We start from the raw sequence: 22,472 nt of genomic DNA on the forward strand, positions 1-22,472 counted from the left end.
GTGCTTAAAATGTGCAAGTCTTAATTTGCTTCAGAAAATATACTAAACCAATTAAAAAAATAAAATAAATTGTAAAATAATTTATGTAACAATAAAGGGGTGGATGAAAAAATACTTTATTCTTGTGTTTTCACGTTATTTTAAATAAATAAAAATACAGTGTCATAATTAAAAAATATACATAAGTTGCTTATTGTTAAGGAGTGGGTTTTGCTAGTTAAGAATAAGGAATAACTAAGTAGACTAAAAGTGGTATCTAATCACTGATGGTCTTTTTTTCAGGGGTTTACTATGTTGAAAAGGTTAGGCTTGATCTAAAACCATCAAAACAGAACCTTGTACAGCTTTTAATGTTTCAATAAGAATGTCACCCAGAATATTGCATTGGTTAATATCCAATCCAGGTGTTTATGCAACATCTGTCCTTTTTTGCCTGAGCGTCAGTCTTTTAGCAAGTGACAGCTAGCACTATGCGTCACTATTCAGCTCTACAACTTTTGGATCAAAAATGTCTGCATTGTATTTTATGAAGCAAAACAAGGACAGTATGTTTTAGCAGAAAGGATAAAAACAGAAAGCATTAAAATCAGCTTATAACAGCAAACATTTTAACCTCAAGCTTTCATTTGGAATAGTAATTATAGTTAAACAAAATGTTTGGCACATTTCATTATTACAAGTCAGGAACACTTTTTGATTTTTTAATAGATTTTATATAACTAGAGATGCACCAATCAATTGTCCAGTGATCGGAATCTGCCACTATTTTCTCTTGATCGGTGATCGGCAGAACAAATACTGAAAAATACTGAAAAAAAAAACACATAAACAAACAACCTTCATGTACTTTGATGCACTTGGTAATTTAATAAATTAAATAAAAGTCATGGGCAAATGCTTTGACACATTAAAAAAGGATGATATTTTAAGTTATTTCCTGCCAAATTCCAAACTACTACATGTATAAAAAAACGTATAGCACTTGAACTTACTTAGAGCACTGAATTGAGCAAAACTCAGAAAAGGGAGGTTTGACCTCACAGTAAACTGGAAGTTGGTATTGGCCAGAAAAACAGGATTGGTGCATCTCTAAGTATAACATTTAAAATTATTCATCAGTAAAATGCTATACCATGTTGTTTAATGTGAAGTAAAAATATATACAGAGAGAAGATGGTGGAACAAACTAAATGTTTGTATGAAATCATTTATTCCATCAGTTATGCAGCATCTCTAGTTATCTCTCTCTGTATATTGAAATGCCTTAGTGCTTGCTCTTCTTCAAAGTGCTTGTAGACTATGTCTCTAATCTGACATCATTTTTTTAGTAGTGCTTAAATCAACATGTAAATATGTGTTGCTACTAGAAACTAGACACCAAGTGCTCAAAATAAATTTTTCATGTAGTCTGGATCCTAAATGAAATGCACCATACTGTCTTCACATTCTTTAGGCACAGTTAGTTTGTAGTTTTGGCAGACTAATTTATAATTCTTTCCATTGTTGTTATCCCAATATTCAGCCCCGCAGACTCTGTATTGAATGGCAAACTCCAACTGTGCTCCTGGTCGAAGGGATGGAGGAACTGGCAGGTGGAAACGAAATGTATCACAACAAAATTCCTGCCCTCTTCCTCCTTCTCCATCCCAGGCCTTGGTGACAGTGGATACCCAGGAGGCCTTAGTTTCAGCCGAACCTATCCATTCTGTAAATGAATACCGAACTGTAAGTTCCTTTTCAAAGTCTAGATTCAGGACTTGCGTGATTCCAATAACGCCCAGTTCAAAGCACAAGACCCTCTCCAGACACACTTTCTGCTCCTGGAGGCGCTGTAGGAATCCTGGCTCGTCGCCAGGTTGTTGGGCGAAAACTGGCTTTAGGTATGGCAAGTTAATCTCCAGATGCCGTCCGTCTGTCATTTCAGCACCCATCAGGAGTCTAAAGGTAACATGCTGTGGCACAAATGGGTCCTCACCCGATTTAAAAACCCTGACGTCTTCCAATTCCAGTCCCAGAGAGTCAACAAACCTCACACCAACACCTCTGCTTTGCTTCTTTTTGTTCTGGGTGGCAGAAGGCAGAGACCGCGAACGCTGTCGAATAATGGGCTTCGGCGTGGGCTCGCAGGTGAGGAAGCGATGGGAGTTTTGTTCTATTGGCCGAGTAACTCTGGGGCTTGGTGGGCGAATTGGGACAGGCTTTCTAGTGGTGTTGGGCTTGTCAGCTCGAAGCATTTCAGTCACGTTTATAGTCAAGCAGGGCCTAGAGCCACTACTGCAGCTGGACAATGGCTGTTGAGATTTGGAGGGGAGTATCCTCTCATGTCCAATGAACCACCCTCTGTCCATGTTCGCAGGCCGTTATCACCTAGGGGGGAAACAAATGCGCATCAGAAGGAGTTGTAAAGCAGAGCCAGATATGTTACATTAATTTCTTTAAATCTATTCTAAGCAAAACCTTTAGTAACAAGATGGAATGTTAATTTACTCGTTTTAAAGAAGCAGATGCCCAACATTTGCGAAAACTTTAACAAGCTGTCCGTCCCACTGCCAGATACTGAGTGGGCGTGTATGCTGGGAGTACGTGCCTGACTGCACAGTCTATCTAAACAGCTGCAGCAGTACTGAAAATACCTTTAATGCTTCTTCAAACAACCAAACGATGACCTCACCTTACCATACAAAGATATGAAGTGTTAGTTGAAAGCAGTTTGCAGAAACGCTGTAGCTTAGGGTTGATCCTCCATTTAAAGTAATGTTTTGCGGAACTGCGGGATGCCCTGCGTCATCAAGTTTGCCAGACGGATTTTAATCATAACTCCAGATTTATAAACACTAAGAGTGCACATTTAACCAGCGTGTAGTCGATAAAATTCATCTCACAAGCGCGCAGTAAACAGGAAGCGTAAAGTACGCAGACTCACTGGGTGCGCACCATTTGTTAACCAGCAAGGAAAACGGTGCTCCCGGTGGGCGTGGCTTGGACAAAATTGAAAACGGAGCATCAGCGCTCCCTCTTTTTAATGTTTACTAGGTTATTTATAGTCAGTCAGTCATTTTCTACCGCTTATTCCATAGTGGGTCACGGGGAAGCTGGTGCCTATCTCCAGCAGTCTACGGGCGAGAGGCAGGGTACACCCTGGACAGGTTTCCAGTCCATCACAGGGCAACACACAAACAACCACGCACACACTCATTCATACACCTAAGGGCAATTTAGAGTTACCAATTAACCTAACAGGCATGTCTTTGGACTGTGGGAGGAAGCCGGAGTACCCGGTGAGAACCCACGCATACACGGGGAGAACATGCAAACTCCATGCAGAAAGACCCCAGGTTGGGAATCAAACCCAGGACCTTCTTGCTGCAAGGCAACAGTGCTACCAACTGCGCCACCGTGCAGCCCAGGTTATTTATATTTATATTTTAAAAAATAAATAGAAATATAATACAGAGGTACCCTCCCTTTATAGGCTACTTCGTTGGGGTTATTGTACTCGAGGGTTCATGGGAGTTTGCCCAACCGGTCCACATGTGTTTTGTGCACCTGTAGAAGAAATTTGACTGTGTCCCTCGTTGTACCCTTTGGGGGATGCTCCAGGAGTACGGCGTCGGGGGCCCTTTATTTGGGACCCTCCTGTCGCTGTTCAAGTGGTGCAGGAGTTTGGTCCGTATTGCTGGCAAGTCGGACCTGTTCCCGGTGCATGTTGGACTCCGGCAGGCTGCCCTTTGTTACCGGTCCTGTCAGAACGTTTATGGACAGGATTTCTAGGCGCAGCCAAAGGCCAGAGGGGTCCGGTTTGGGGACCTGTGGATTTTGTCTCTTCTTTTTGCAGATGACCTGCAGCATGCACTGGGACGGTTCGCAGCCGAGTGTGAAGTGGCTGGTATGAGGATCAGCTCCACAAAGTTCGAGGCCATGGTTCTCGATTGGAAAAGGGTGGCTTGTCCTCTTCAGGTTGGAGCGGAGTTCCTGCCTCAAGTGGAGGAGTTCAAGTATCTTGGGGTCGAGTGAGAGGAGAATAGAGTGAGAACGACAGACGGATCGGTGCGGCTGCTGCAGTAATGGGGAGGTTCTGTCGGTCCGTTGTGATGAAGAGAGAGCTGAGCCAAAAAGCGAAGCTTTCGATTTACCGGTCGGTCTACTTTCCTACCTTCATCTCATCGCTTTTTCTCATCATCATGTTTTCAAATACTTCACCAGAGAAACAGAAATATATTTTACAATGACTATGACTGAATTGAATTTAATGTTTTTGTGGCGAAATGTTTCAATGGGAAAATAATTTTACAAACAAACAAAAAAATGAGTGCCCGATCAAGCTGATATAAAACTACAAAAACCCAACATCTGTATAACTGAATTCACCCATCTGGACAATTTTTGACACGTGGATTTAATTTGGACCATAGCAACTGCTCCTCCTATAGAAAAACAAAGCACCAGTTTATTTAAATATGTGAAGGCTTTCTGGCACAATTTAGCTACAATATGGTAAGAAGAAAGCCTTCATATTTAATCTCCCTGACATATTGTTTGTTTGCTTTATGAACAATAAAGAATTGTTCTCTGCTTGAACCCATATCTGACCTAAGTACCTTTAAACTGTCATTTATATCACTGATGTTTAAACCTAATTTCAGGTTAGTCACAAAAATCTTCTATTCTGTATAAATTGTGTCTTGAATGCTCAAAATATGAATGTTTTCATGATCTTAAAATTGTTTATACTCTTGTGTGAATATCTGATAAGAGATGTAATGGAGACAAATTATTTGGCATGTTTAGAAATCCAGTTTTGAAATTATCGACTAGTAATCTGTTTGTCTTTTTATTCAAAAGAAATGCATGTTTGAAATGTAAAATGTAAAACAGCTCCAGACTAGAGACAATTTAGTTTAAAGAAATAGCTTGTCCTTCCCTTAATTTAAAGAACACAGCAGGAAAAATAGATTCCATTTTCCTCCCTGGCTGTCTAATATGGTGTGGCTGCACATTTTCCAAAGTCCGCTTCTGATTGGCTGATCAGGCAGCCGTGGTGACTCCTTCGCCACATGCTGCCAGCTCCTGAGGCAGCTGAGAACTGAAACTTATATTGAGATGAGACATGAAAAGAGCATGAACCAGCTAAGACCCAGAAGCAGAAATGGATTTTCCAATACTGAGATAAGGTTTTTAACTATTTACAACAGATTTCTCCATCTGTCACCAGAGCTTTGCTAGATACAGTGTCTAAAGCCAGACTGTTCTTTGTTGACTGGTGAATATCTGTTTTCACTGAAATAAACATTGGAGAGTTTTTTGTATTCCAAGATAAAAATGTTTTCTTAAATAATTAACAAAGAAGAAGATGATACTTTTCAGGTTGTCTATCAACAAGCAAATGGTATTTAGTAGTTTATGTTTTGTTGCTTCAGATTTATTATTACTTATATCAGTGATTAATGATGTCGTAAACCAAAATCTTTCTGACACGTCAACTCTGACTGGATCCCGTCAGCAAAAAACACTTTGCCCTTCATTTAAGCCATATCCAATTCCACCCCTCCCCATCATTACTTTTAGGCGAATGCTCCGCCGGCTGATAGTTAAGAAACGCACCCACTGATGTTTCATGGGTGGGTGAGTAGTTTAAGGTTGACTGTCATGTGTACTGCTTAGTTTTTACTTCCTTAATCTGATTTTGTGCTAAAAACAAATCTTTACACATCCAGTGATTTAATGTGATAATTAAACTCCCATAAACAGCGTTTGTGGTGGATTCAAATCTCGATAACTAACGCTTGTACTACAAGTCCCATGATGCACTCTGGCGGCTCACTTCGGCACAGGCACCGAGCCAGTCAGAAGCAGGTAAACAAACCCGACAGGGAAACAAAGCGTCTGCTATTTTACCTTGTTGCATTCGTAATGATGAAAATGATTCCAGTAGAAATAGCTAAGCATTTTGCTGTCACGGGTTAACCTTAAACCAAAAAGCAGGATTGTATTTGAGCAGCGACGTAGAGTCGACGACCAAAACAGCAGTTCGTGTGTTAAACCTGCAGCAGAAGAGGAGAGGCTGGTGTCTTCGCATGATGCATTGCAGTACCTCTGAGAAAATGGGTGATTTTAGCCGTATCCTCAGACTAAACTGTCTGATTAGAGATGTCGGCTGGCTTCTTTAGCTACCGTGTAAGATAAGCCCCGTGCTGGACTCCAAACGCAGCGTCCCATGTGGTGCAACATGGGCCCCATCATGCAGGAGCGCACGGCTTCCACCACACTGAAGCGCGTCGTTTCCAAGGAGAAGATACGAGTTAAGAATACTGAAAATAGCGGGTCCCTTATCAGGTAGGTCGTGTTCTTAAACTAATGCGATTTAACGATATGTCATGGTGAGTTTTGTAGGCATTCCTGATGCTGTTGTCTTTTTTTCATAGCTCAAAGAAATGTAACAAGACCACGAAAACAGCGAGCCAAATGAAAAATGGTCTCCCAGGACCAGGTCAGGATAAGGACACAACAGTCGTGCAAAGGGTATGTGACTGACACCCTGGCAAATTAATATGCAATAGTTATTAATATGCAAAAGGTATTCGCACACTTTGGACTACAAGTCACTACTACAGTTACTACATAGAAACTGACATGACAGCATTTACAATGTGGTTCACATGGTTAAGAAACGTGTTGTAAAATGGGCCCCAAATGAGACTGTCCAAAGGTTAGATAACAGCACCATGTTAATTGCCAATATGAATGTGATTCAGCACAGGACTGGGTAAAAAGTAAGATCCATATAGTTTAAATGTGTTGAATAATTAGAACTGATTATCTTAACACCTATTTGAGACCCACCTAAGATCTACCAAGGGTGCCCAACTAGTTTTGCTGAAATGGATTGTATTAAGGTCTCACCCAAGAACCCAGTATGAAGTCAGGCACAGATGGTACCAATTCAGGATAAACAACATTCTTGTGGCCGACATACATGTACTGGCTGTTTAGTGTATAGGGTATTCATACTGCTTGAACCTGTTTGGGTTTTTTCATTTTACAACCACAAAACAAAACTTAATGTATGTTTTGGGGGTTTTATGTGATAAACAGACACTGTTTAGTGCCTAATTGTGGAGTGGAAGAAAGAGGATGCGGATTTTTCCAATTTATTTCCAAATAGAAATCTGAAAAGTGTGGCATGCATTTATATTCATTCTCCCTGAGTCAGTACTTTTAGAGTCACCTTTTGTTGCAATGACAGCTTTGCACATCCAGAGACCAACATTTCTGCCCATTCTTAGAATAATAGCTAAATATCAGCCAGATTCAGTGGAAAATATCTGTAAACATCAGTTTTCATGTTGTGCCACAGGTTCTTAATGGATCTGGTTCTGGGCTTTGACTGGACCATTCTAATACACAAATAAGCTTTGACCTATACCATTCAATTGTAGCTCAGACTATATGTTTAAGGTTGCTCTGCCCAGCTTCCCTGTCCATGCTAAAAAGCATCCCCCCCCACATGATGGTGCCACTACCATGTGTTGTATTGGGAATGATAAGTTCCAGGTGAACATATCATGGTGTGGTTTTAGTTTATAGCCACATATTGTGTTTTGTTAGTACGCCAGAGAGTTGATTTTATTTTGTCTGATTAAAGCACATTTTCCACTTGTTTGCCATGTTCCATACACAGCTTGTGCTTGTAGGAAATTACATACAGGATTTTTTGTGGCTTTGTTTCAACAATAACTTAAAGGCCATATTTGTAGAGTGTACAACTAATTGTTCACTTATCTATAGATTCTCCCACCTAAGCGGAGAATCTTTGCAGCTCTTCTATAAACTTCTTTGCTGCATCTTTGTTCAATGCTCTTCTTGCCTGGTGTAGATGGAAAACCCTTTCTTGGTAGGTTTGCAATTGAGACATACTCTTTCCTTTTCCAGATGATGGATTGGTCTGAGTTAATGAGATCATCGGATATTGTTTTACATTGCTGCACTGGGTTTTATCTAAGGGCATCAGAGTTAAGGGGGCTTGGTACATATCCAAGGCCCACTCTTTGGATTTTTGAAAAAAATAAATAAAAAATGTAAACTTCACAGATATGTGCAGCTCTTTGATAAACAATTGCTCTATGACATAAATAAAAAAAAAATGTTGTAATTTACAGTTGTAATGCGAAAAAATGTGAAAACCGTAAGAGTAATTTTGTACTGAAATTATTATTTTGCAGAGTGCTCAGTTTAAAGGTGGCAGGATGAAGTCTGGCGCTTCACAGAATGCCAGCAAAGTCTCAAGGTAAGAGTTGAGAATGTTATGTATTATTTCTGAGTGCCTCCCTTCAGGTACAGTAAATCCCTAAATCCTCCAAAGATACCCCCCCCCCCCCTAAACCCATCTGTCTCTTCTCAGTCCTGAAGAGGAGGGAGATTTAAGACCTCAACTTCGCAAACAGTCATCTGCACACAGGAAAGAGGAAAAACGAGAAAATCAACGGCTCTCACCGTGCGGCACTGAGCTCCTCCCAAATCGTCAGGGGATGGGAAAAAATCGTCGAGCCCTCTCTCTGCCTATTTCTCCTATATCAGGGCTACGGCACTCGCCATCCCACCCCCTATCGCATTCCCCAGTCCCAACCCCAGAAGCTCTACAGCAGCACTACAATCACAGAGAGGAAGACTCTGACAGTGCCAGCGATCTGTCAGACTCTGAGCGTCTGCCTGTTCTGCCCTCGCCGTGTACCCCATGCACCCCTCCTCACCTCAACCTTCGGGCGGAGATCATTAACACTAACGACTTCCTCCCGGACTTTCCAGGACCCCATGGGGCGGTGGGGGATGAAGATGAGAGTGAGAAACCCACTTACAATTACTCAGATTTTCTGCCTCCTCCTTTTAACTGCTGGAGCCTAAGACAGCTGGCAGTGTTCCTTCACACAGAGGGTCGCGGTGCCCCTCGGCCTAAGCCTGTGGGACTCTTAGAGAAGTACCTGGAGAGGCTGCTGCAGCTAGAGTGGCTTCAAATCCAAACCATGCAAGCAGAGTGCAGCCGTCCCCCTGGGGGTCGCGCAAGGCCGCAGAACTTCCCTTCTTTCACAGCTGCTCACTCCGCCAGGCCTCACACAGCCCCATCGTCCCGACTCAACTCCCCCAAAGGGCTACGGCACAGCTCACGAGCCTTCCCATTTACACCTGTCAACAACCCTCCGTCGCCTGCCTCAGCCCATCACCAGCTCTCCCGCTTTCCAGTTTGTCCGCACTGTAACATTCGCTATCCGCTCTGTAATGGAAGCTGCTCTCCCTATGCCTATCAGCGCCACTCACGGCTTAGTCCATTGCTTGAGCACAGAGCACATCCAGGAGCTGCGGCGAAGAGGAGCAGCAGTGAGACCCGAGCCGCCTCTACTGAAGGTAGGAGCCCTGGAGCTCAAGGCGGGGGGGAAGGGGCTCGAACGCCAGTTACCCCCTCAGCTGGGAGGAGTCATCTCAGGCACATGCAGGCTTCAGGCAACGCCAGGAAAGAACACCAGGAAGCCGGCACTAACCAAAAAGGCAGAGGGCAGGTGAGGAATAGCCGTGTCCGAGCCAACTCTGAGACAGATGTGAAAAAAGAGCCCAGCGGGATTAAAGGTGCAGCTGCAGAGAAACGGGGACATGCTGGAAGCAAGAAAGAGCTCATCGCTTCCAAGAGAGATGAGAGGGACTGTCAGAGAGCAGAGCTGGGAGGTCAAGCCTCGAAAACTGCCATGAAAAGAGCTGCTAAAGATCCAGCGAGTCTTTCTAAAGCTCCACCTAGCAGCCACAGCATTCCTAAACAAAATGGCAAAACAAAAAATGTGCACTTTGTTGCTAAGTAACCTCTATAGGCCTGAAGTATAGTGCTTTAGTTACTGGTTACTTGGTGAAGATCTCTAAACCTATGCTTACTTCGTGTAAAATCTGTGTAAAACTAACATGCTCTAACTCTTATACTAGCAGGATAAACAGCCTTTAAACAGTAGACATGGTCCGTCACTCAGCAGCTAGTAGACAATAGGATAATACAGGTGCATCCGAATAAATTATAAAATCCCCAGAAAGTTTATTTATTTCACTAATTCAATTCTAAAAATTTTACTTATGTAGACTAAATACACAAATATATATAAATATACATATATATTCCTGTGTCTCTGCTGGTGTGTTAAGGCAGCCCTTGTCATAGCTTGTCTATATTGTCTGGTGTCTCTCATCTTCCTCTTGATAACATCGTATAGATGCAGCTTCACACTCCTATTAATGCTGTGGCTATCCCTGTGGGTTGGGCAACTTTTGCTACAAAATTTTTTCCTTACACTTAATTTTCCATTGGCTACTCTCTGAACAGTCGGCTTCTTTAGCAGTGACCTTTTGTGGCTTAACCACACTGTGAAGGTGGTCCATGACTTCCTGCTGGACAACTGTCTTCCCCATGATTGTGTAGTCCATGATATCTGTTTTTAAATCCTTTTTTATCGGTAATACTCAGATTCTTTTCAGAAACTGAATTTTGAGTTTTCATTTGCTGTAAGCCAGTATCATCAAAGTTAACAGCAATAAACATTTTGAAAATTTGACTCAGTGGGTCTTAAATCTATATGGGTTTCACTTATTTGATCAGGTCACTAAAATAAATGAACTTCTCAATGATATTCTAATTTTATTTAGATGCATGTGTATTGGTGGCATTTATTTAACATGTAGAATTAAATGCATAATGCTGAGCCCTCCATAGACACAAGGCTCAGCATAAACACGCAGACAGCTGGGATTATACTCTGAATTTTAATGCACTGCACTGACATCCCTCAGTTCTCTACTAATCATAAAACAGATATGAAATAAATAAAAACAGATACAAGCATAATACATAATGATGTTTAACACCGGTCATTACATTTCATAAAGTACTCAAGCAACTTTTGATGCTTGAATGTATTATTTTTATTTTATTGTCGTTTTTTTATTTATTTTGTGACTTGTGTTTTGAAAGTTTTAAGTGTATTTTCAGCAGAAATGGAGGCACTAAATTGTCTTGTGATCTGTTTGAGATGTGCTGTTTTTTCCCCATTCAGTTTTTTTTTTTTGTTACAAGGGCTTTTCATCGTTGAACAGCTTGAATTGTTAACTTGATGTATTTTGCATAGAGCTCAACTCTTCTTGAAGGTGGTGGATTGTTTGCTATGAATGTAAATGTGTATTTTTTCAGAATTTCTACCATAGTTATATTTATGAGAAATGATGCTGTGGTCAACTTTTATTTATTTTTATCATCTAGATGTTTACATTGTCACAACAACAAAAAATAAAAAAGAGATTTTTTTGAAGAAGACCTGAATGTAACTTCTCTGGCTTCTGCAGCCATCCCAAGGATTTGAATGGAGGTTTGACACATTGTGGCTGGTAGGCTGTAACTGGGTGATGGTGTACAAATCCCCTTCACATTTCATTGCATTGTTAATATTACAGCGCTTTATCTGTTTTATAGTTTGATTTAAATGTTCAAAGCACTAAATTAATGTAAACGTGGTGTATCCAGACTGCACTCATTAAGTATATATTTATGTAAAATGTCAAAGCCATAGTGAAAGGGCCAGGACAGACAAATAATATTAATGTGTACACTATACACTACGACGCACGCTGAAAGATTGTGGTATTTTTCTCAGTGTTGAATGCAAGTATTTGTAAGGCATAGAAATAAATGTTTTGGACACAAGAAGAATGGTCCTGTGGTTTTTTTGGGGGGGAATATTCGTTTAAATATCATAACAGATCACCATACAGGGAATTGCAAAAGTACAAGGGTCTGAACTTTGACTGGGCCATTCTAGCACATGATTTTGCTTTGTTTTAAACCATTCCATTGTAGCTCTGGCTCATCTGACAGCATGTTTGCTATGTCCCCTACACTGCATATGGCAAACTGCAAATCATTGCTGTTGGGCGAAAACTTTGTATTTCTAGTTTGGTGATTTTCTTTCATTAATAAACTCAATTCATATGTTTCGTTTTTCTATCAGAAAGCATCTAAAAGTATCAAAAGAACTGTCTCTCTTTGACCAAACTACATTTTTTTTTCTGTCCTGACAAGTTCCAGATTTGGATATACAAGGTTTTTGTCTGACAGAACATGTTGCATTACCCAACTGAGCTGTGGATGTCCTTCAGAGTTACAGTTAATGCTGCTCTTGCCTAGCCTGTCAGTTTAGGTAGGTGGCCATGACTTGGTTGCTTTGCCGTTTTGTTATTCTCTTTTATGTCCAGATGATGAACTGAATAGTGCACTGAGAAAAAAAAAGCCTCAGATATTTAGAACCCAACCCTGCTTTAAACCTAACAACTTTATCACTGACCTGTCTGTTGTGCTCCTTGGTCTGCATGATGCTGTGTGTTCTCCAATATTCTCTAACGAACCTCTGAGACCTTCACAGAACAGCTTGTACTGGGATTTAATTGGACTCAGGTGGATTCTGAAGCCAATTAGTTGCTCTAGATTCTATTTAGGGTATCAGAGTGAAGGGGGATCGAATACAAATGCACACTTCGCTTTTCAGTTTTTTATTTGTTAAAACAAAATATATGACAACCCGTTTCTCTCTGTAAAATCATCCTACTTATTGCACATTCAGAATTGAGCTAAGGTTGAAATCAGAATCAGCTTCATTGCCAAGTTTGTAACAAGGAATTTGATTCCGATACACTGCTCTCATTGAGGATTTTTAAACGTTTTTTTTGGTATATATAATAGTGGAAATAAAGAATATATTTTTTAAATGTACATATATACACAATTGACTTTGAAAAAGGATATAATGTGAGATCAGTACAAGTATGCATGGTGTTGTTCTGGAATTCTGTGTTCATCAGTGAAACATCCTGTTTTTACATGAAGAAAACATTTATTTTGGGCCACTGAACAGTGTCCTTTGCCCCAATGGCAAGAATAGCCACACAAAATTACGCCTTCTTCTGAAATGGCAATGGTTTAAAAAGTTGGTGAAGCTGCTTTTCTCTGTCATTCACACATCCTGCAATACAAAACAGGCAAATACACAGGATTATTATACTTACAGTAATTCCGACTATTAAACATACACCTATTTACACAACAGTTATAAAGGATTAGCAGTTCCTTTTCAAATCGTAAAAATTAGCCATCAATTTCCATTATTAAGATTGCATTAACTTCACTGTTATGTTACCCAAGTATGTGTTGGCAGCGAAACATGAACTGCCAAACGTTTGTAGGCCAACATCCTCTCTATAGACAGGCCCATTGTTCCACATGAGATCATAGCCTCCCACTCTATTCTCCTTGCCAGTCAACCTAATGAGAAAAAACAATCCATTTGAATGCTTATCACCTGTACAGACTTTATCTTGAAGCTTGATTATATACTAGTCCATCTTTACCTCCACAGCATGTTCTTAGCTTACAATTATTCTATATAACATGTTTATAAGATACTGAAAGTCTGTATTTTTAAAGTTTGCATTGAATGCAAAGACATGAAGCCTTCACATCTTGTTTTAACATGTCAAAAAGTAATTCTGATAATAACGATGCCTTTGACCTTCCCTCCATATCAACAACGTTCAAAGTGTCCTCCAGCAGTCTGTACTTCATCCCATAATCCTCCTGACTGCTGGGCGTGTGTGATGGAGATGCATTCACCTCAATTAACCACCTGTGAAGAGGTGGAGGATGTCATTCAGCAAACATTTACTTAGCCTTTGGAGCTAGAGGGACAGAACACCTTTAAATGACAGTTGTTCACATTTGCACAGCATAAGGCCCTCTGTGGAGCTTTAACTTACAGAGGTATTTCACAGCAGAGGTATTTCTCATTTTAGACAAGTACATCATGTTCCATGTGGAAACAGAACAGAGGGATGCTAAAACTGTTGAAGGCTCACTCTGGTGTCGTAAATAAGCACTTACGGTTTGAGGTTCTGGTCTAGTAGTATGTCGTAACCATAGAGCTCAAAGCAGTGTTTGTCATTTATAATGATCTTTTGGACACTCTGCAGGCTTCGGATAAAGATGTTATCCATCTCTTTAAAGAGGGTTTCAACTACCTCTCTTCCATGCTTGGCAGTCAGGTATCTTCGAAGCTGTTGCATCTGCCATTTGCATCCCTATTTATATATAAAACCACAGCAAGGGACATTGGCATACCTTGAATACCATATAGCAACATGACATAAATAGACTTAGAAAATGTGAGACATATAACATGCATTGCAAAAGTAATCATGCCTTTTAAACATCTTTATATTTTGTAGCATTATAAACTTAAATCTTGAGATTATGTGATAGATCAACATAATGTAGCGCACGATTGTAAAGTGGAAGGAAAATGACACATTGTTTTAATTTTTTTTTTTAATATAGATTTTTCGTGCCTCTTATTTTTAGCTCCCTGCATCAGGACCATGTGGAACCCCTCTTTGCTGCAATTACAGCTACAAATCTTTACACTAGCTTTAAAGTTTGGTCATGCACGGTCTGGATAGATAGAGAGCATTTGGGGAAAGTAATTTTTTAAGTCTGGAGTCTTAGAGACTTAATTAATGCTGCATGAGAGGCCTCTGGCACTTGTTCCAGGTTTATGGTCGCCCACTTAAACTTCAACAGGAGTTCTCAAAATACTTTGACAAAATACTGCTGCACTTATTTTTAAAAGTGTTTTGCATTTAGAACTAAGATCGCAACATGGTTGAATCACTCATCGATGGTATTTGGCTATCTCTCTAGTTTAACTGTACTCTTTATTTTAGAAAGGTTAACTGGCTTCATGTTTAATGGTAAACAATTTATTTTACAATTTCTTCTGAGTACTGCTAAGAAGTACCATTAGTGGTGCATCTACCAGAGTTTGACAACAATGGATCTGAATTATTGTATCATTAGGGTCATTGACCTGGTGGAAACTGTTTCAAGCCCCAGTTTTAAGTCATTTACAGATTCTCACAGGGTTTCTTCCAGGATTTTACTCTATGTAGCTGCATTTATCTTCCCTTCAACACTCACTAGTTTCCCTGTACGTAATTTAAAAAAAGTCTCCACACGGCATGATGCTGCCGCCACCATATTTCACTGCTAGTTTACCTCTACACTATGTTTGGCAGAAAAACAAATACTTTTGCAAGGTATTATAGTATTTTCCAAGATTCTTTTTGATACATACCTTTTCAGGATCATACTCAGGAGCTGTTTTTTGAACAGACACATTAGTGAGGTGCATGTCTGAAAGGCAACACTAAGGAGAGTTTGGAAATCTCAATCAACAAGAGCCTGACAAATGGGATCAGTCTAAACTATTTAAGCCCAACCTTTGCTAGGGAATTTTCTTTCTACCTTCAAACATTAGCCGAATAAAGGGATACACTTGTCGTCGATGCTGCTCAGGCAAAAGCGAGTGCTTGAGAAGCGGGCAAAACCATCTCTGTATAACCATGCTTTTAAAGGAATGTACTGAAAAACAAACAAAATATACATTGTGCAGATATAAGGCTTCTGGCATGCAGCAATGTCACATTAAATAAAAACAATTTAAAAGGCTTTGGACATACTGATGTGACCAGAACATAAACTCTCAGATCAAACTTCCTGCCTGGGAGAATAAAAAACATGACAAGAAAGAATTTTCAACTTCTGTGCAGAAATGGGTATAGGATTTCTAATTTACACCACATTATTTTATATCATTATTTCAGCAGAATACCACTAATCAGGTAAGGGTTCTCAATATATCTCTGTGCTACGTAGTTTTCCACATGTGCTGCATCTTTCTGCTCTTCTGAGCGATAGCTTTCCTGTGAAAACAGAATTTTCAGTCTAATTACAAAGATATGCACTTAAAATGCTTTTTTAAGTTATTTATTTACAATTAACCGTATTGTAAAAGGAATACACGTTACCCTTTTCCAGTCTATAATGTCTTTCAGTTTCCTGAACAGGAAAATCCCTTTGCCCTGGGATTTTGCTACCTAAAAACACAGCAGACAATTTCAAAGATAAATGGGTCTTTCCGATAACGAGTAGAATATTATTTCTTTTGCACTGGGTCACATCTGTGGTTTATTTTAGCTCACTGGCTTCATGATCCAGATGCTGCCCGGGCTTCGATTGAACTCCTCTACAAAGAGATGATACTCGCTGGGCAGAGCAAAGGTGCAGGGGAAAAAGTCACATTTAGAAGCTTCCACACGACCAACGTCCTTTTCAAGACTTTTCTGGTACCTTTTAAGGTTTTTCACCATAAGGTTTTTGCGGGTCAGCTGTTTTAAAAATACAAAAGCACAGCATTTGGTTTGAATTTATTGCTGAATCAAAATACGCTTTGGTTTATCATCATAATGTGCCAGAACTGCTGATTCCTCACCTCATAATGGTTGCGAAAGTGATTTATTCTGACATGTTCCTCCATGTAAGTGTAGTCAAAATTCTCTCTAAGCCAACCCACATCACACCAGTTAAAGTCCCACTCTCCATCACTGGAAATAAGAGAAAACATATCAAAACAGGACATAAAAATAAAAGAAAAACACTAAGGTCTTTTTGCTTGAGGACCTTTTTCCACCTTCCTGCAAAGATTTTTTTCCATTAAAAACCTTAACTCACTCTTTGACTTCAACCCAGTTCGGTCTTTGTCGCAGGACATCTTGTATGGTGTTGAGTAAGCCACATTTATAACGCACACAACTTCTTCCCACCCTAAGGAGAGGCAGCAACAACATCACAGCATCTAGCAGCACATTTATCAACTACACATTAGCCAGTTTAGGATCAACACCCACCGTTCCTCACTTTTACCACTGTCATTTGAGGCTTTGTTTCCAGATGTCTGCAAAGGAAATGAAAGAGAATTAGGATTTAATGCAAACTCTTTTCTTCTTTTGTAACCAAGTACTTTAATGAAAGAACTGAGGATAAATACAAACTGGAGTTTCTTTTAATTTATTTGACATGGTTTTATGACACCTTAATTAGTTCCTCTACATATTACAGAGAGTAATATTCAAATTTATTGTATTACGATTTTCTAAAAGCTATGGACATTTATAACTTTATTAAGATTGTTTTATTTAATTTTTGCAAAATATTACTTCTTGAAACAAACAAAATAATTGGACTAAAATTATTAGCTGAGATGGAGAAACGTGATCATATACAGACTAGTCATATTCAGTAAATTAGAATATGCACTCCAAAGTGGCTTGTTTGTCAGATGAAAGTACTTTTAGAAAATACCAAGTTTTCATATGACTGACTTCAGGGTGAACCCCAACCTCTCACCCAATGACTGCTAGAGATGGTCATCAAACCCCCCTGACCCTGCAAGGAATAAGTGGGTATAGGAACAAATGTGATAATGATGAGGATACTAGTTGTAAACCCACATTTTTCTCACAGTGCTGGGAAGAAGTATTTACCAGACCTTTAAGATCAAGAAATAGTACCTGTTAACACGAAGTAGGCTAAAAGATCTCAAAAAGAAACATATTATGGCAGGATTTTAAGAAATTTAAAAACAAATTAGGAACAAAGTCATTCACATCTATTAGTGTGGAAAGGTTTACCAAGCCATTTTTCAGTCTTTAGGACTCCAGCGAACCAGAGTGAGAGCCTTTATCCATGAATAAAGAAAACACTACAAACATTTTCTCAGGGCTGAACCTCCCAAAATTACTCCAAAAGTGCATCACAGTTGAGCCCAACTAACTGACCACAACTGCAGGTCTCACTTGCTTCAGTCACAGTCAGTGTTGATTTTTCAACAAGAAACATTAGGGTGTTGCACTGTGTGGTTCAGTGGTAGTGAAGGCCCACAATTGAAGGAGGCTGTAGTCCCAGACACCCCATGTCCCAGATTTGATTCCAATCCCCGGGCCATTTTTTGCAAGTCTGCCATCTCTTTTTTTCTGGCCTCCTTCCCATGAAGCTGATAATTAATAAAGGTCACTATCGCAAAACAATAAAAAATAGAAAAAGAGACTGGGACATTGCTTTAGTGAAATTGTCCCTAGCCCCTAAAACCACTGCTGACCTAAAAGAACACAAAGAGATATCTCAAATTGTGAAAAAAAACAAAAACTTTTAACCCCAAGGACTTTTGGGAAAATATTCTGTAGACTTATGAGTCAAAAAACTTTTTGAATAGTATGCAGCCCCTTACATTAGTTGCAAAACTACCATAACATTTCAGAGAAAGAACATCCTACAGGGTAGGGGAAGTGTGATTATCTCAGGCTGATTTTGCTGCTTCAGAACTTGGGCAATTTGTCGTTATTGTTAGTACCATGAGTGCTGCTCCATAGCAGCAGAAAATAAAATAAAACACATGAAAATTACTATTTGCTTTGTTTGTATAAAATAATTCCATAAGTATGTAAATCAATTTAGACTACAGCAAAAGATGCTGGTTGTACAAGTATAATAGTAAGTTGTGAAAGGAAAACATAAAGGAAGACACAGAAATCTACAAAGCAATAGACAGTATATTAAAAAGAAAAAGGGTAAAACAAGTTAAATTAAAGGAAAAAGGCCAGTAACATGAGTCCACGGTTGTTACCAAAGTGAAATCGGCGGAAGGAAAATGTAGGTTTCGCGACGAAGTTATTTTTCAGGAAGATAAAGCAAATATTATCAGTGAGCACTGAGTGTTTTTGCTTTTCTTGAGGAAAGGTAAAGGCAAATCAACTGTATGATGTGGACAGCAAACAGTCTAGATCTGAATCCAATAAAACATTTAAGGTGGGAATTGACAACAATTGTGCAATCCTGATTTGTCAACAACTATAGAAGAGTAAAGGAACCTGCCTGCAGTGGATGCCTCCACAAACTCGTGCTTTCATAAAAACAAGAGGCGATGCAACAGATTTTTTTTTGTTTCTTAATTATTTTCATTTTTGATCTAAAAAGCAGGTGCGATTCTAATTACAACAATGCAATTTAGTTTTTCTGGAGAATGGCTAGCAAAGCTGATAAATAAAAGGACATTGTTTTATATTTATTATTTTCTTTTCTTTTTTTTAACTATTGAATGGCCTATCTTCCAAAGGTTGTATTTCTATCTTTTTTTTTTTTTTTTTTTCCAAGACTTTACTAAGTAAAACGTTTACTTTGTAACACCAGTTGTAAACAGCACTTCAATTACCAGCTCATTTGGCACATTAATTACTCCGAGCCTATTTAATGCTTGTACATTCCTTATCCAAGGAATTAAATTATCCCAGGAGAGACCACTAAGGAACAACCTCACTCTGCTTCCAAATAACCTTTAAACTCTATAAACCAAAAGAGGGGTTAAAACGAGCATAAATTGTGGTTTTGTTACTGCGAACTAAATGGTAAAGCTATTAAGTCTATGCGAAGTCCAACATAACGCAACTTTCACTCCTGCGTTTTGTTTACCTTGTACTTTGACATGGACACGCTCACCCTGAAGTAGCAGCAGCAGGCTATGGAACTTCCTTTCAAGGTTATGATATTTAGGACTGTCTGGAAGGACGTCCACGAGAGAGTCCGAACAGTTGTTGTCATGGTTACCACAAAACTTAGCGGATTGGGGAGATTGTCCCAAAGAGCTTCCCGTAGTATTCTAAATCGAGAGTTTAATTCAAAAGTATCATCCAGCCCTTTTTTTTTTTTTGGGACGGGAGAACATTTACAGAACTGATTAGCTTTAGACACAATTGTGTTGAAAAGATAATGTTAGAAAATAATTAAACAGTCATTTATTACTTTACATTTAGTGTTTTGATTACTATAAATTATTGAAATGAATTTAAATAGGTTGCATATACAAAAATGGACAAAGAAACATGGATTATTTTCTGTTGTTTATTCCTTTGATGATGACTATCTAATAACCACACGGGGGCACCAAAACCTCAAATAAGTGATGGAACGGCATCTCTTGTGATTCTGCTTCAAACGGACAAAGCAAACCAAGTGGACTGATCCCAGATAATTTCTAAATCTATACAATAAGCCAATAATTGTCAATGTAGTTATTTAATTAGAAGCAATTTATTAAAGAATCAGTGGCATTTTTATGTTGGACAAATGTTCTGGAAGGGATTTACTGAGCAAGAATATTATAAAAGCAAGCTGTCCTGCTTTGAGTAACGTGGTTTGCGTTTTGATCTTTTATTCATGCCATAAGATCAAAATCCTGTTCTGTTTATTGAGAAATTAATATTCCCTTAATATTCTTTATCTATGTTCCTGTTAAAACCAATAGATTCAGACTGGTCTGTATTTATTTTGTAACTAAAGAGAGTATATTTTCCCTCTGTATAGCACACCATGCAGATTCTAGTCATATGAATCCTTTTGTTATTCTTTGTATACTCAGATAAAAGCAGCTTTATGTGTACTGTTTATCCTGCCTCTGATGTCCAGGTGCTATCCAGCTCATGAAACATTGACATGTATTGTCTTTAACACTTTGGAGTAAGTAATATAAAAATAGCTGATATCTGGCTCAGATTCCCATGGAAAGGTAAATAATTGGCTAGAACTTCAATTTCAGCCACCCAGTATCAATAAATGATCTACCATAATAAATACTAATGAAAGTATCAGAATTACCCATAACAAAAATTACTTTCAGTTCAATTTAAACGTGGGTGCTCAGCTACCACAGTGTCCCAACTGGAAAGCAACATGACGCAGACCTCTCAGCCAAAACTCTGTTTCACAAGCTTCTCACTGAGTAGATAAATTACAATACAAGGGCTTTTTTGTATCAAATTTAATGGACATTAGGGGCGTTATTAAATTGAGTTTGAAAAACACTTCTCTTATCAGAGATAAGCCATAATTCAAATCACACGCAGATGGTGGAAAGAAAGTCCTACTTCTTTGATATACTGTAATGAAAACATCTTTATTTTAAAAATTGACTTCATTCTGTTCAGAGACACACAAGACAATTACTTTTACCCTAAAATCCATGTTTTTGGATTACAAAGGTAAACCTGAGGATCCAATCAGAACCCACACTGGCAGAGGAGTACAAGGAATCTCTGCACAGAGCAGACTCGAACCTGCACATTGTTGTAGATAAGTTATTTTGCTTGTTTACAATGCCTTGCAAATGTATACATACATCCAAATGTTTTCACATATAATTGCATTACTACCACAAACTATAATGCAGTTTATCAGTATTTTATGTGATTGACAAACATGGAGCAGTCCATGATTTTAAAGTGGAAATAAACGGATATATGGCTTTCTCATTGTTTTACAAAAGAAAATCTGAAAAGTGTTCCGTTCATTTGAGTCAAAACTTTCTAGAACCACTTTTTGCTGCAATACAGCTGCAACTCTTTTTGTCTCTACCAGCCTTGCCCATCTAGAGAAGGAAATCTTTGCTCAATTTTCTTTGCAAAATTGCTTAAGCCAATTTGCAAAGCAAAACTGAACATCGAGAATTGAACATCAATTTTAAAGTCTTCTTACAGGTTATCAACTTGTTTTAGTTCTGGGCTTTGACTAGGCCATTCTCACACAGTAATATGATTCGATCTAAACCATTTTATTGTAGCCCTGGGTGCCTGTTTAGGGTCATTGTCCTTCAGGAAGGTGGATCTCCACTCTTGTCTGAAGTATTTTGCAGGATCTCATAGTTTTTGTCACTGCAGAAAAAAAACATGTACACAGCAGGATCCTGCCACCACTGTGTCTAGATAATAATTGCCAAAGGATTCTCCCACCTGGCCTAATTAATGCTCTCCTTTCCCAACTTTTCAGTTTGTGTGGTGTCTTGGTAACAGTTTTCTTTTTATATATGAACTGAACATTTACTTTTATAACAATCTTATTTTTTTAAATAACTTTGCTAGTTGAGATTTTCTTGCAACCATAAAAGGGTTGTTTTGCACATAACATTTTCAAATAAATACTTTTCTCCATCCTATATTTCATTGTCATCAAAGATCAAAGTTAGCCTTTAGCCACAAGTTTCCATTTATATTACCAACTGCAGCACTGCCTTTCCCATTTGCATGTTTAGCTTGTTATTAGAGTTACAGTATATTACTTCTTGACTTGCCAATAGAAAACTTTGGTTCTCAGGCACAACAGTCATTTGAACCATTGGTGCCTCTCAGGGATCGACCTCTCAGCGATTTTCTTTTATTTGGAAACAGATTATTTGCGCTTGTTTCTGTGAAACATTTTTAGGTTTGGCGTCTCTCCTTCCTGAGAACTGCTATCTGTCTCTTGTAGCAGCTGTACATGTAATACATATCATTTTGGCTAACCATTTGTTCTTATGCAGCATGAAAAACAATATAACTTCATCTTCACCAGTATCTTGGAATGAACACTGTTTTTGAGGACCAACCCGCAATGGGTTTGTCTCTTTCAAAAATGCAGCCTGTGTTTTGTGAGGAAATCAAGCTGAATTCCAGCTTTATTGTCCATTTTAAATTGTCATATCCAACAG

General features: G+C 38.9%; 3 protein-coding genes across 8 annotated transcripts; 1 reads left to right on the forward strand and 2 right to left on the reverse strand.

The window, feature by feature from the left end:
• Positions 1–97: 97 nt before the first annotated feature.
• On the reverse strand, positions 98–6,020 carry ppp1r3da (protein phosphatase 1, regulatory subunit 3Da). Of its 4 annotated transcripts, none has more exons than XM_047369835.1 (2): positions 5,896–6,020; positions 98–2,367 (listed from the first exon to the last, which is right to left on the reverse strand). In XM_047369835.1, exon 2 carries the CDS (start codon positions 2,346–2,348, stop codon positions 1,416–1,418), a length of 933 nt encoding a protein of 310 aa, XP_047225791.1. In that variant the 5' UTR covers positions 2,349–2,367; positions 5,896–6,020; the 3' UTR covers positions 98–1,415. The 4 variants fall into 4 exon arrangements, with proteins under 4 accessions (XP_047225791.1, XP_047225774.1, XP_047225764.1 ...); XM_047369818.1 differs by lacking the exon at positions 5,896–6,020 and adding an exon at positions 2,677–2,933; XM_047369808.1 differs by lacking the exon at positions 5,896–6,020 and adding an exon at positions 2,672–2,933.
• Positions 6,021–6,197: 177 nt separating this feature from the next.
• On the forward strand, positions 6,198–11,722 carry fam217ba (family with sequence similarity 217 member Ba). The gene is made up of 4 exons (XM_047369797.1): positions 6,198–6,333; positions 6,423–6,519; positions 8,220–8,284; positions 8,399–11,722. Exons 1-4 carry the CDS (start codon positions 6,215–6,217, stop codon positions 9,840–9,842), a joined length of 1,725 nt encoding a protein of 574 aa, XP_047225753.1. The 5' UTR covers positions 6,198–6,214; the 3' UTR covers positions 9,843–11,722.
• An 832-nt stretch (positions 11,723–12,554) lies between these two features.
• ttll9 (tubulin tyrosine ligase-like family, member 9) lies at positions 12,555–19,545 on the reverse strand. 3 transcript variants are annotated; one of them, XM_047373875.1, is made up of 15 exons: positions 19,427–19,545; positions 16,810–16,856; positions 16,634–16,726; positions 16,395–16,506; positions 16,253–16,290; positions 16,105–16,168; positions 15,931–15,999; positions 15,735–15,825; positions 15,583–15,623; positions 15,397–15,484; positions 15,198–15,256; positions 13,949–14,145; positions 13,581–13,694; positions 13,209–13,333; positions 12,555–13,034 (listed from the first exon to the last, which is right to left on the reverse strand). In XM_047373875.1, the coding sequence occupies exons 1-15, from the start codon at positions 19,439–19,441 to the stop codon at positions 12,964–12,966; spliced, it is 1,224 nt and encodes a 407-aa protein (XP_047229831.1). In that variant the 5' UTR covers positions 19,442–19,545; the 3' UTR covers positions 12,555–12,963. The 3 variants fall into 3 exon arrangements, 2 of the variants coding, with proteins under 2 accessions (XP_047229831.1, XP_047229823.1); XR_007039498.1 differs by having other exon boundaries at positions 13,586–13,694; positions 16,105–16,290; XM_047373867.1 differs by having other exon boundaries at positions 16,105–16,290.
• Between the last annotated feature and the right edge of the window lie 2,927 nt (positions 19,546–22,472).

The sequence above is a fragment of the Girardinichthys multiradiatus genome, chromosome 1, assembly GCF_021462225.1.
Source record: "Girardinichthys multiradiatus isolate DD_20200921_A chromosome 1, DD_fGirMul_XY1, whole genome shotgun sequence".
Classification (NCBI taxonomy): domain Eukaryota; kingdom Metazoa; phylum Chordata; class Actinopteri; order Cyprinodontiformes; family Goodeidae; genus Girardinichthys; species Girardinichthys multiradiatus.

Coding starts and splice junctions, on each gene's coding strand:
- ppp1r3da (XM_047369835.1), bottom strand. CDS start 2,348: ATGGACAGAGGGTGGTTCATTGGACATGAGAGGATACTCCCCTCCAAA.
- fam217ba (XM_047369797.1), top strand. CDS start 6,215: ATGTGGTGCAACATGGGCCCCATCATGCAGGAGCGCACGGCTTCCACC. Junction 6,520..8,219: donor ACACAACAGTCGTGCAAAGG/GTATGTGACTGA, acceptor ATTATTTTGCAG/AGTGCTCAGTTTAAAGGTGG. Junction 8,285..8,398: donor AATGCCAGCAAAGTCTCAAG/GTAAGAGTTGAG, acceptor GTCTCTTCTCAG/TCCTGAAGAGGAGGGAGATT.
- ttll9 (XM_047373867.1), bottom strand. Junction 16,727..16,809: donor AGTGGTAAAAGTGAGGAACG/GTGGGTGTTGAT, acceptor GCCTCTCCTTAG/GGTGGGAAGAAGTTGTGTGC. Junction 16,291..16,394: donor ACTTTCGCAACCATTATGAG/GTGAGGAATCAG, acceptor TTTTTAAAACAG/CTGACCCGCAAAAACCTTAT.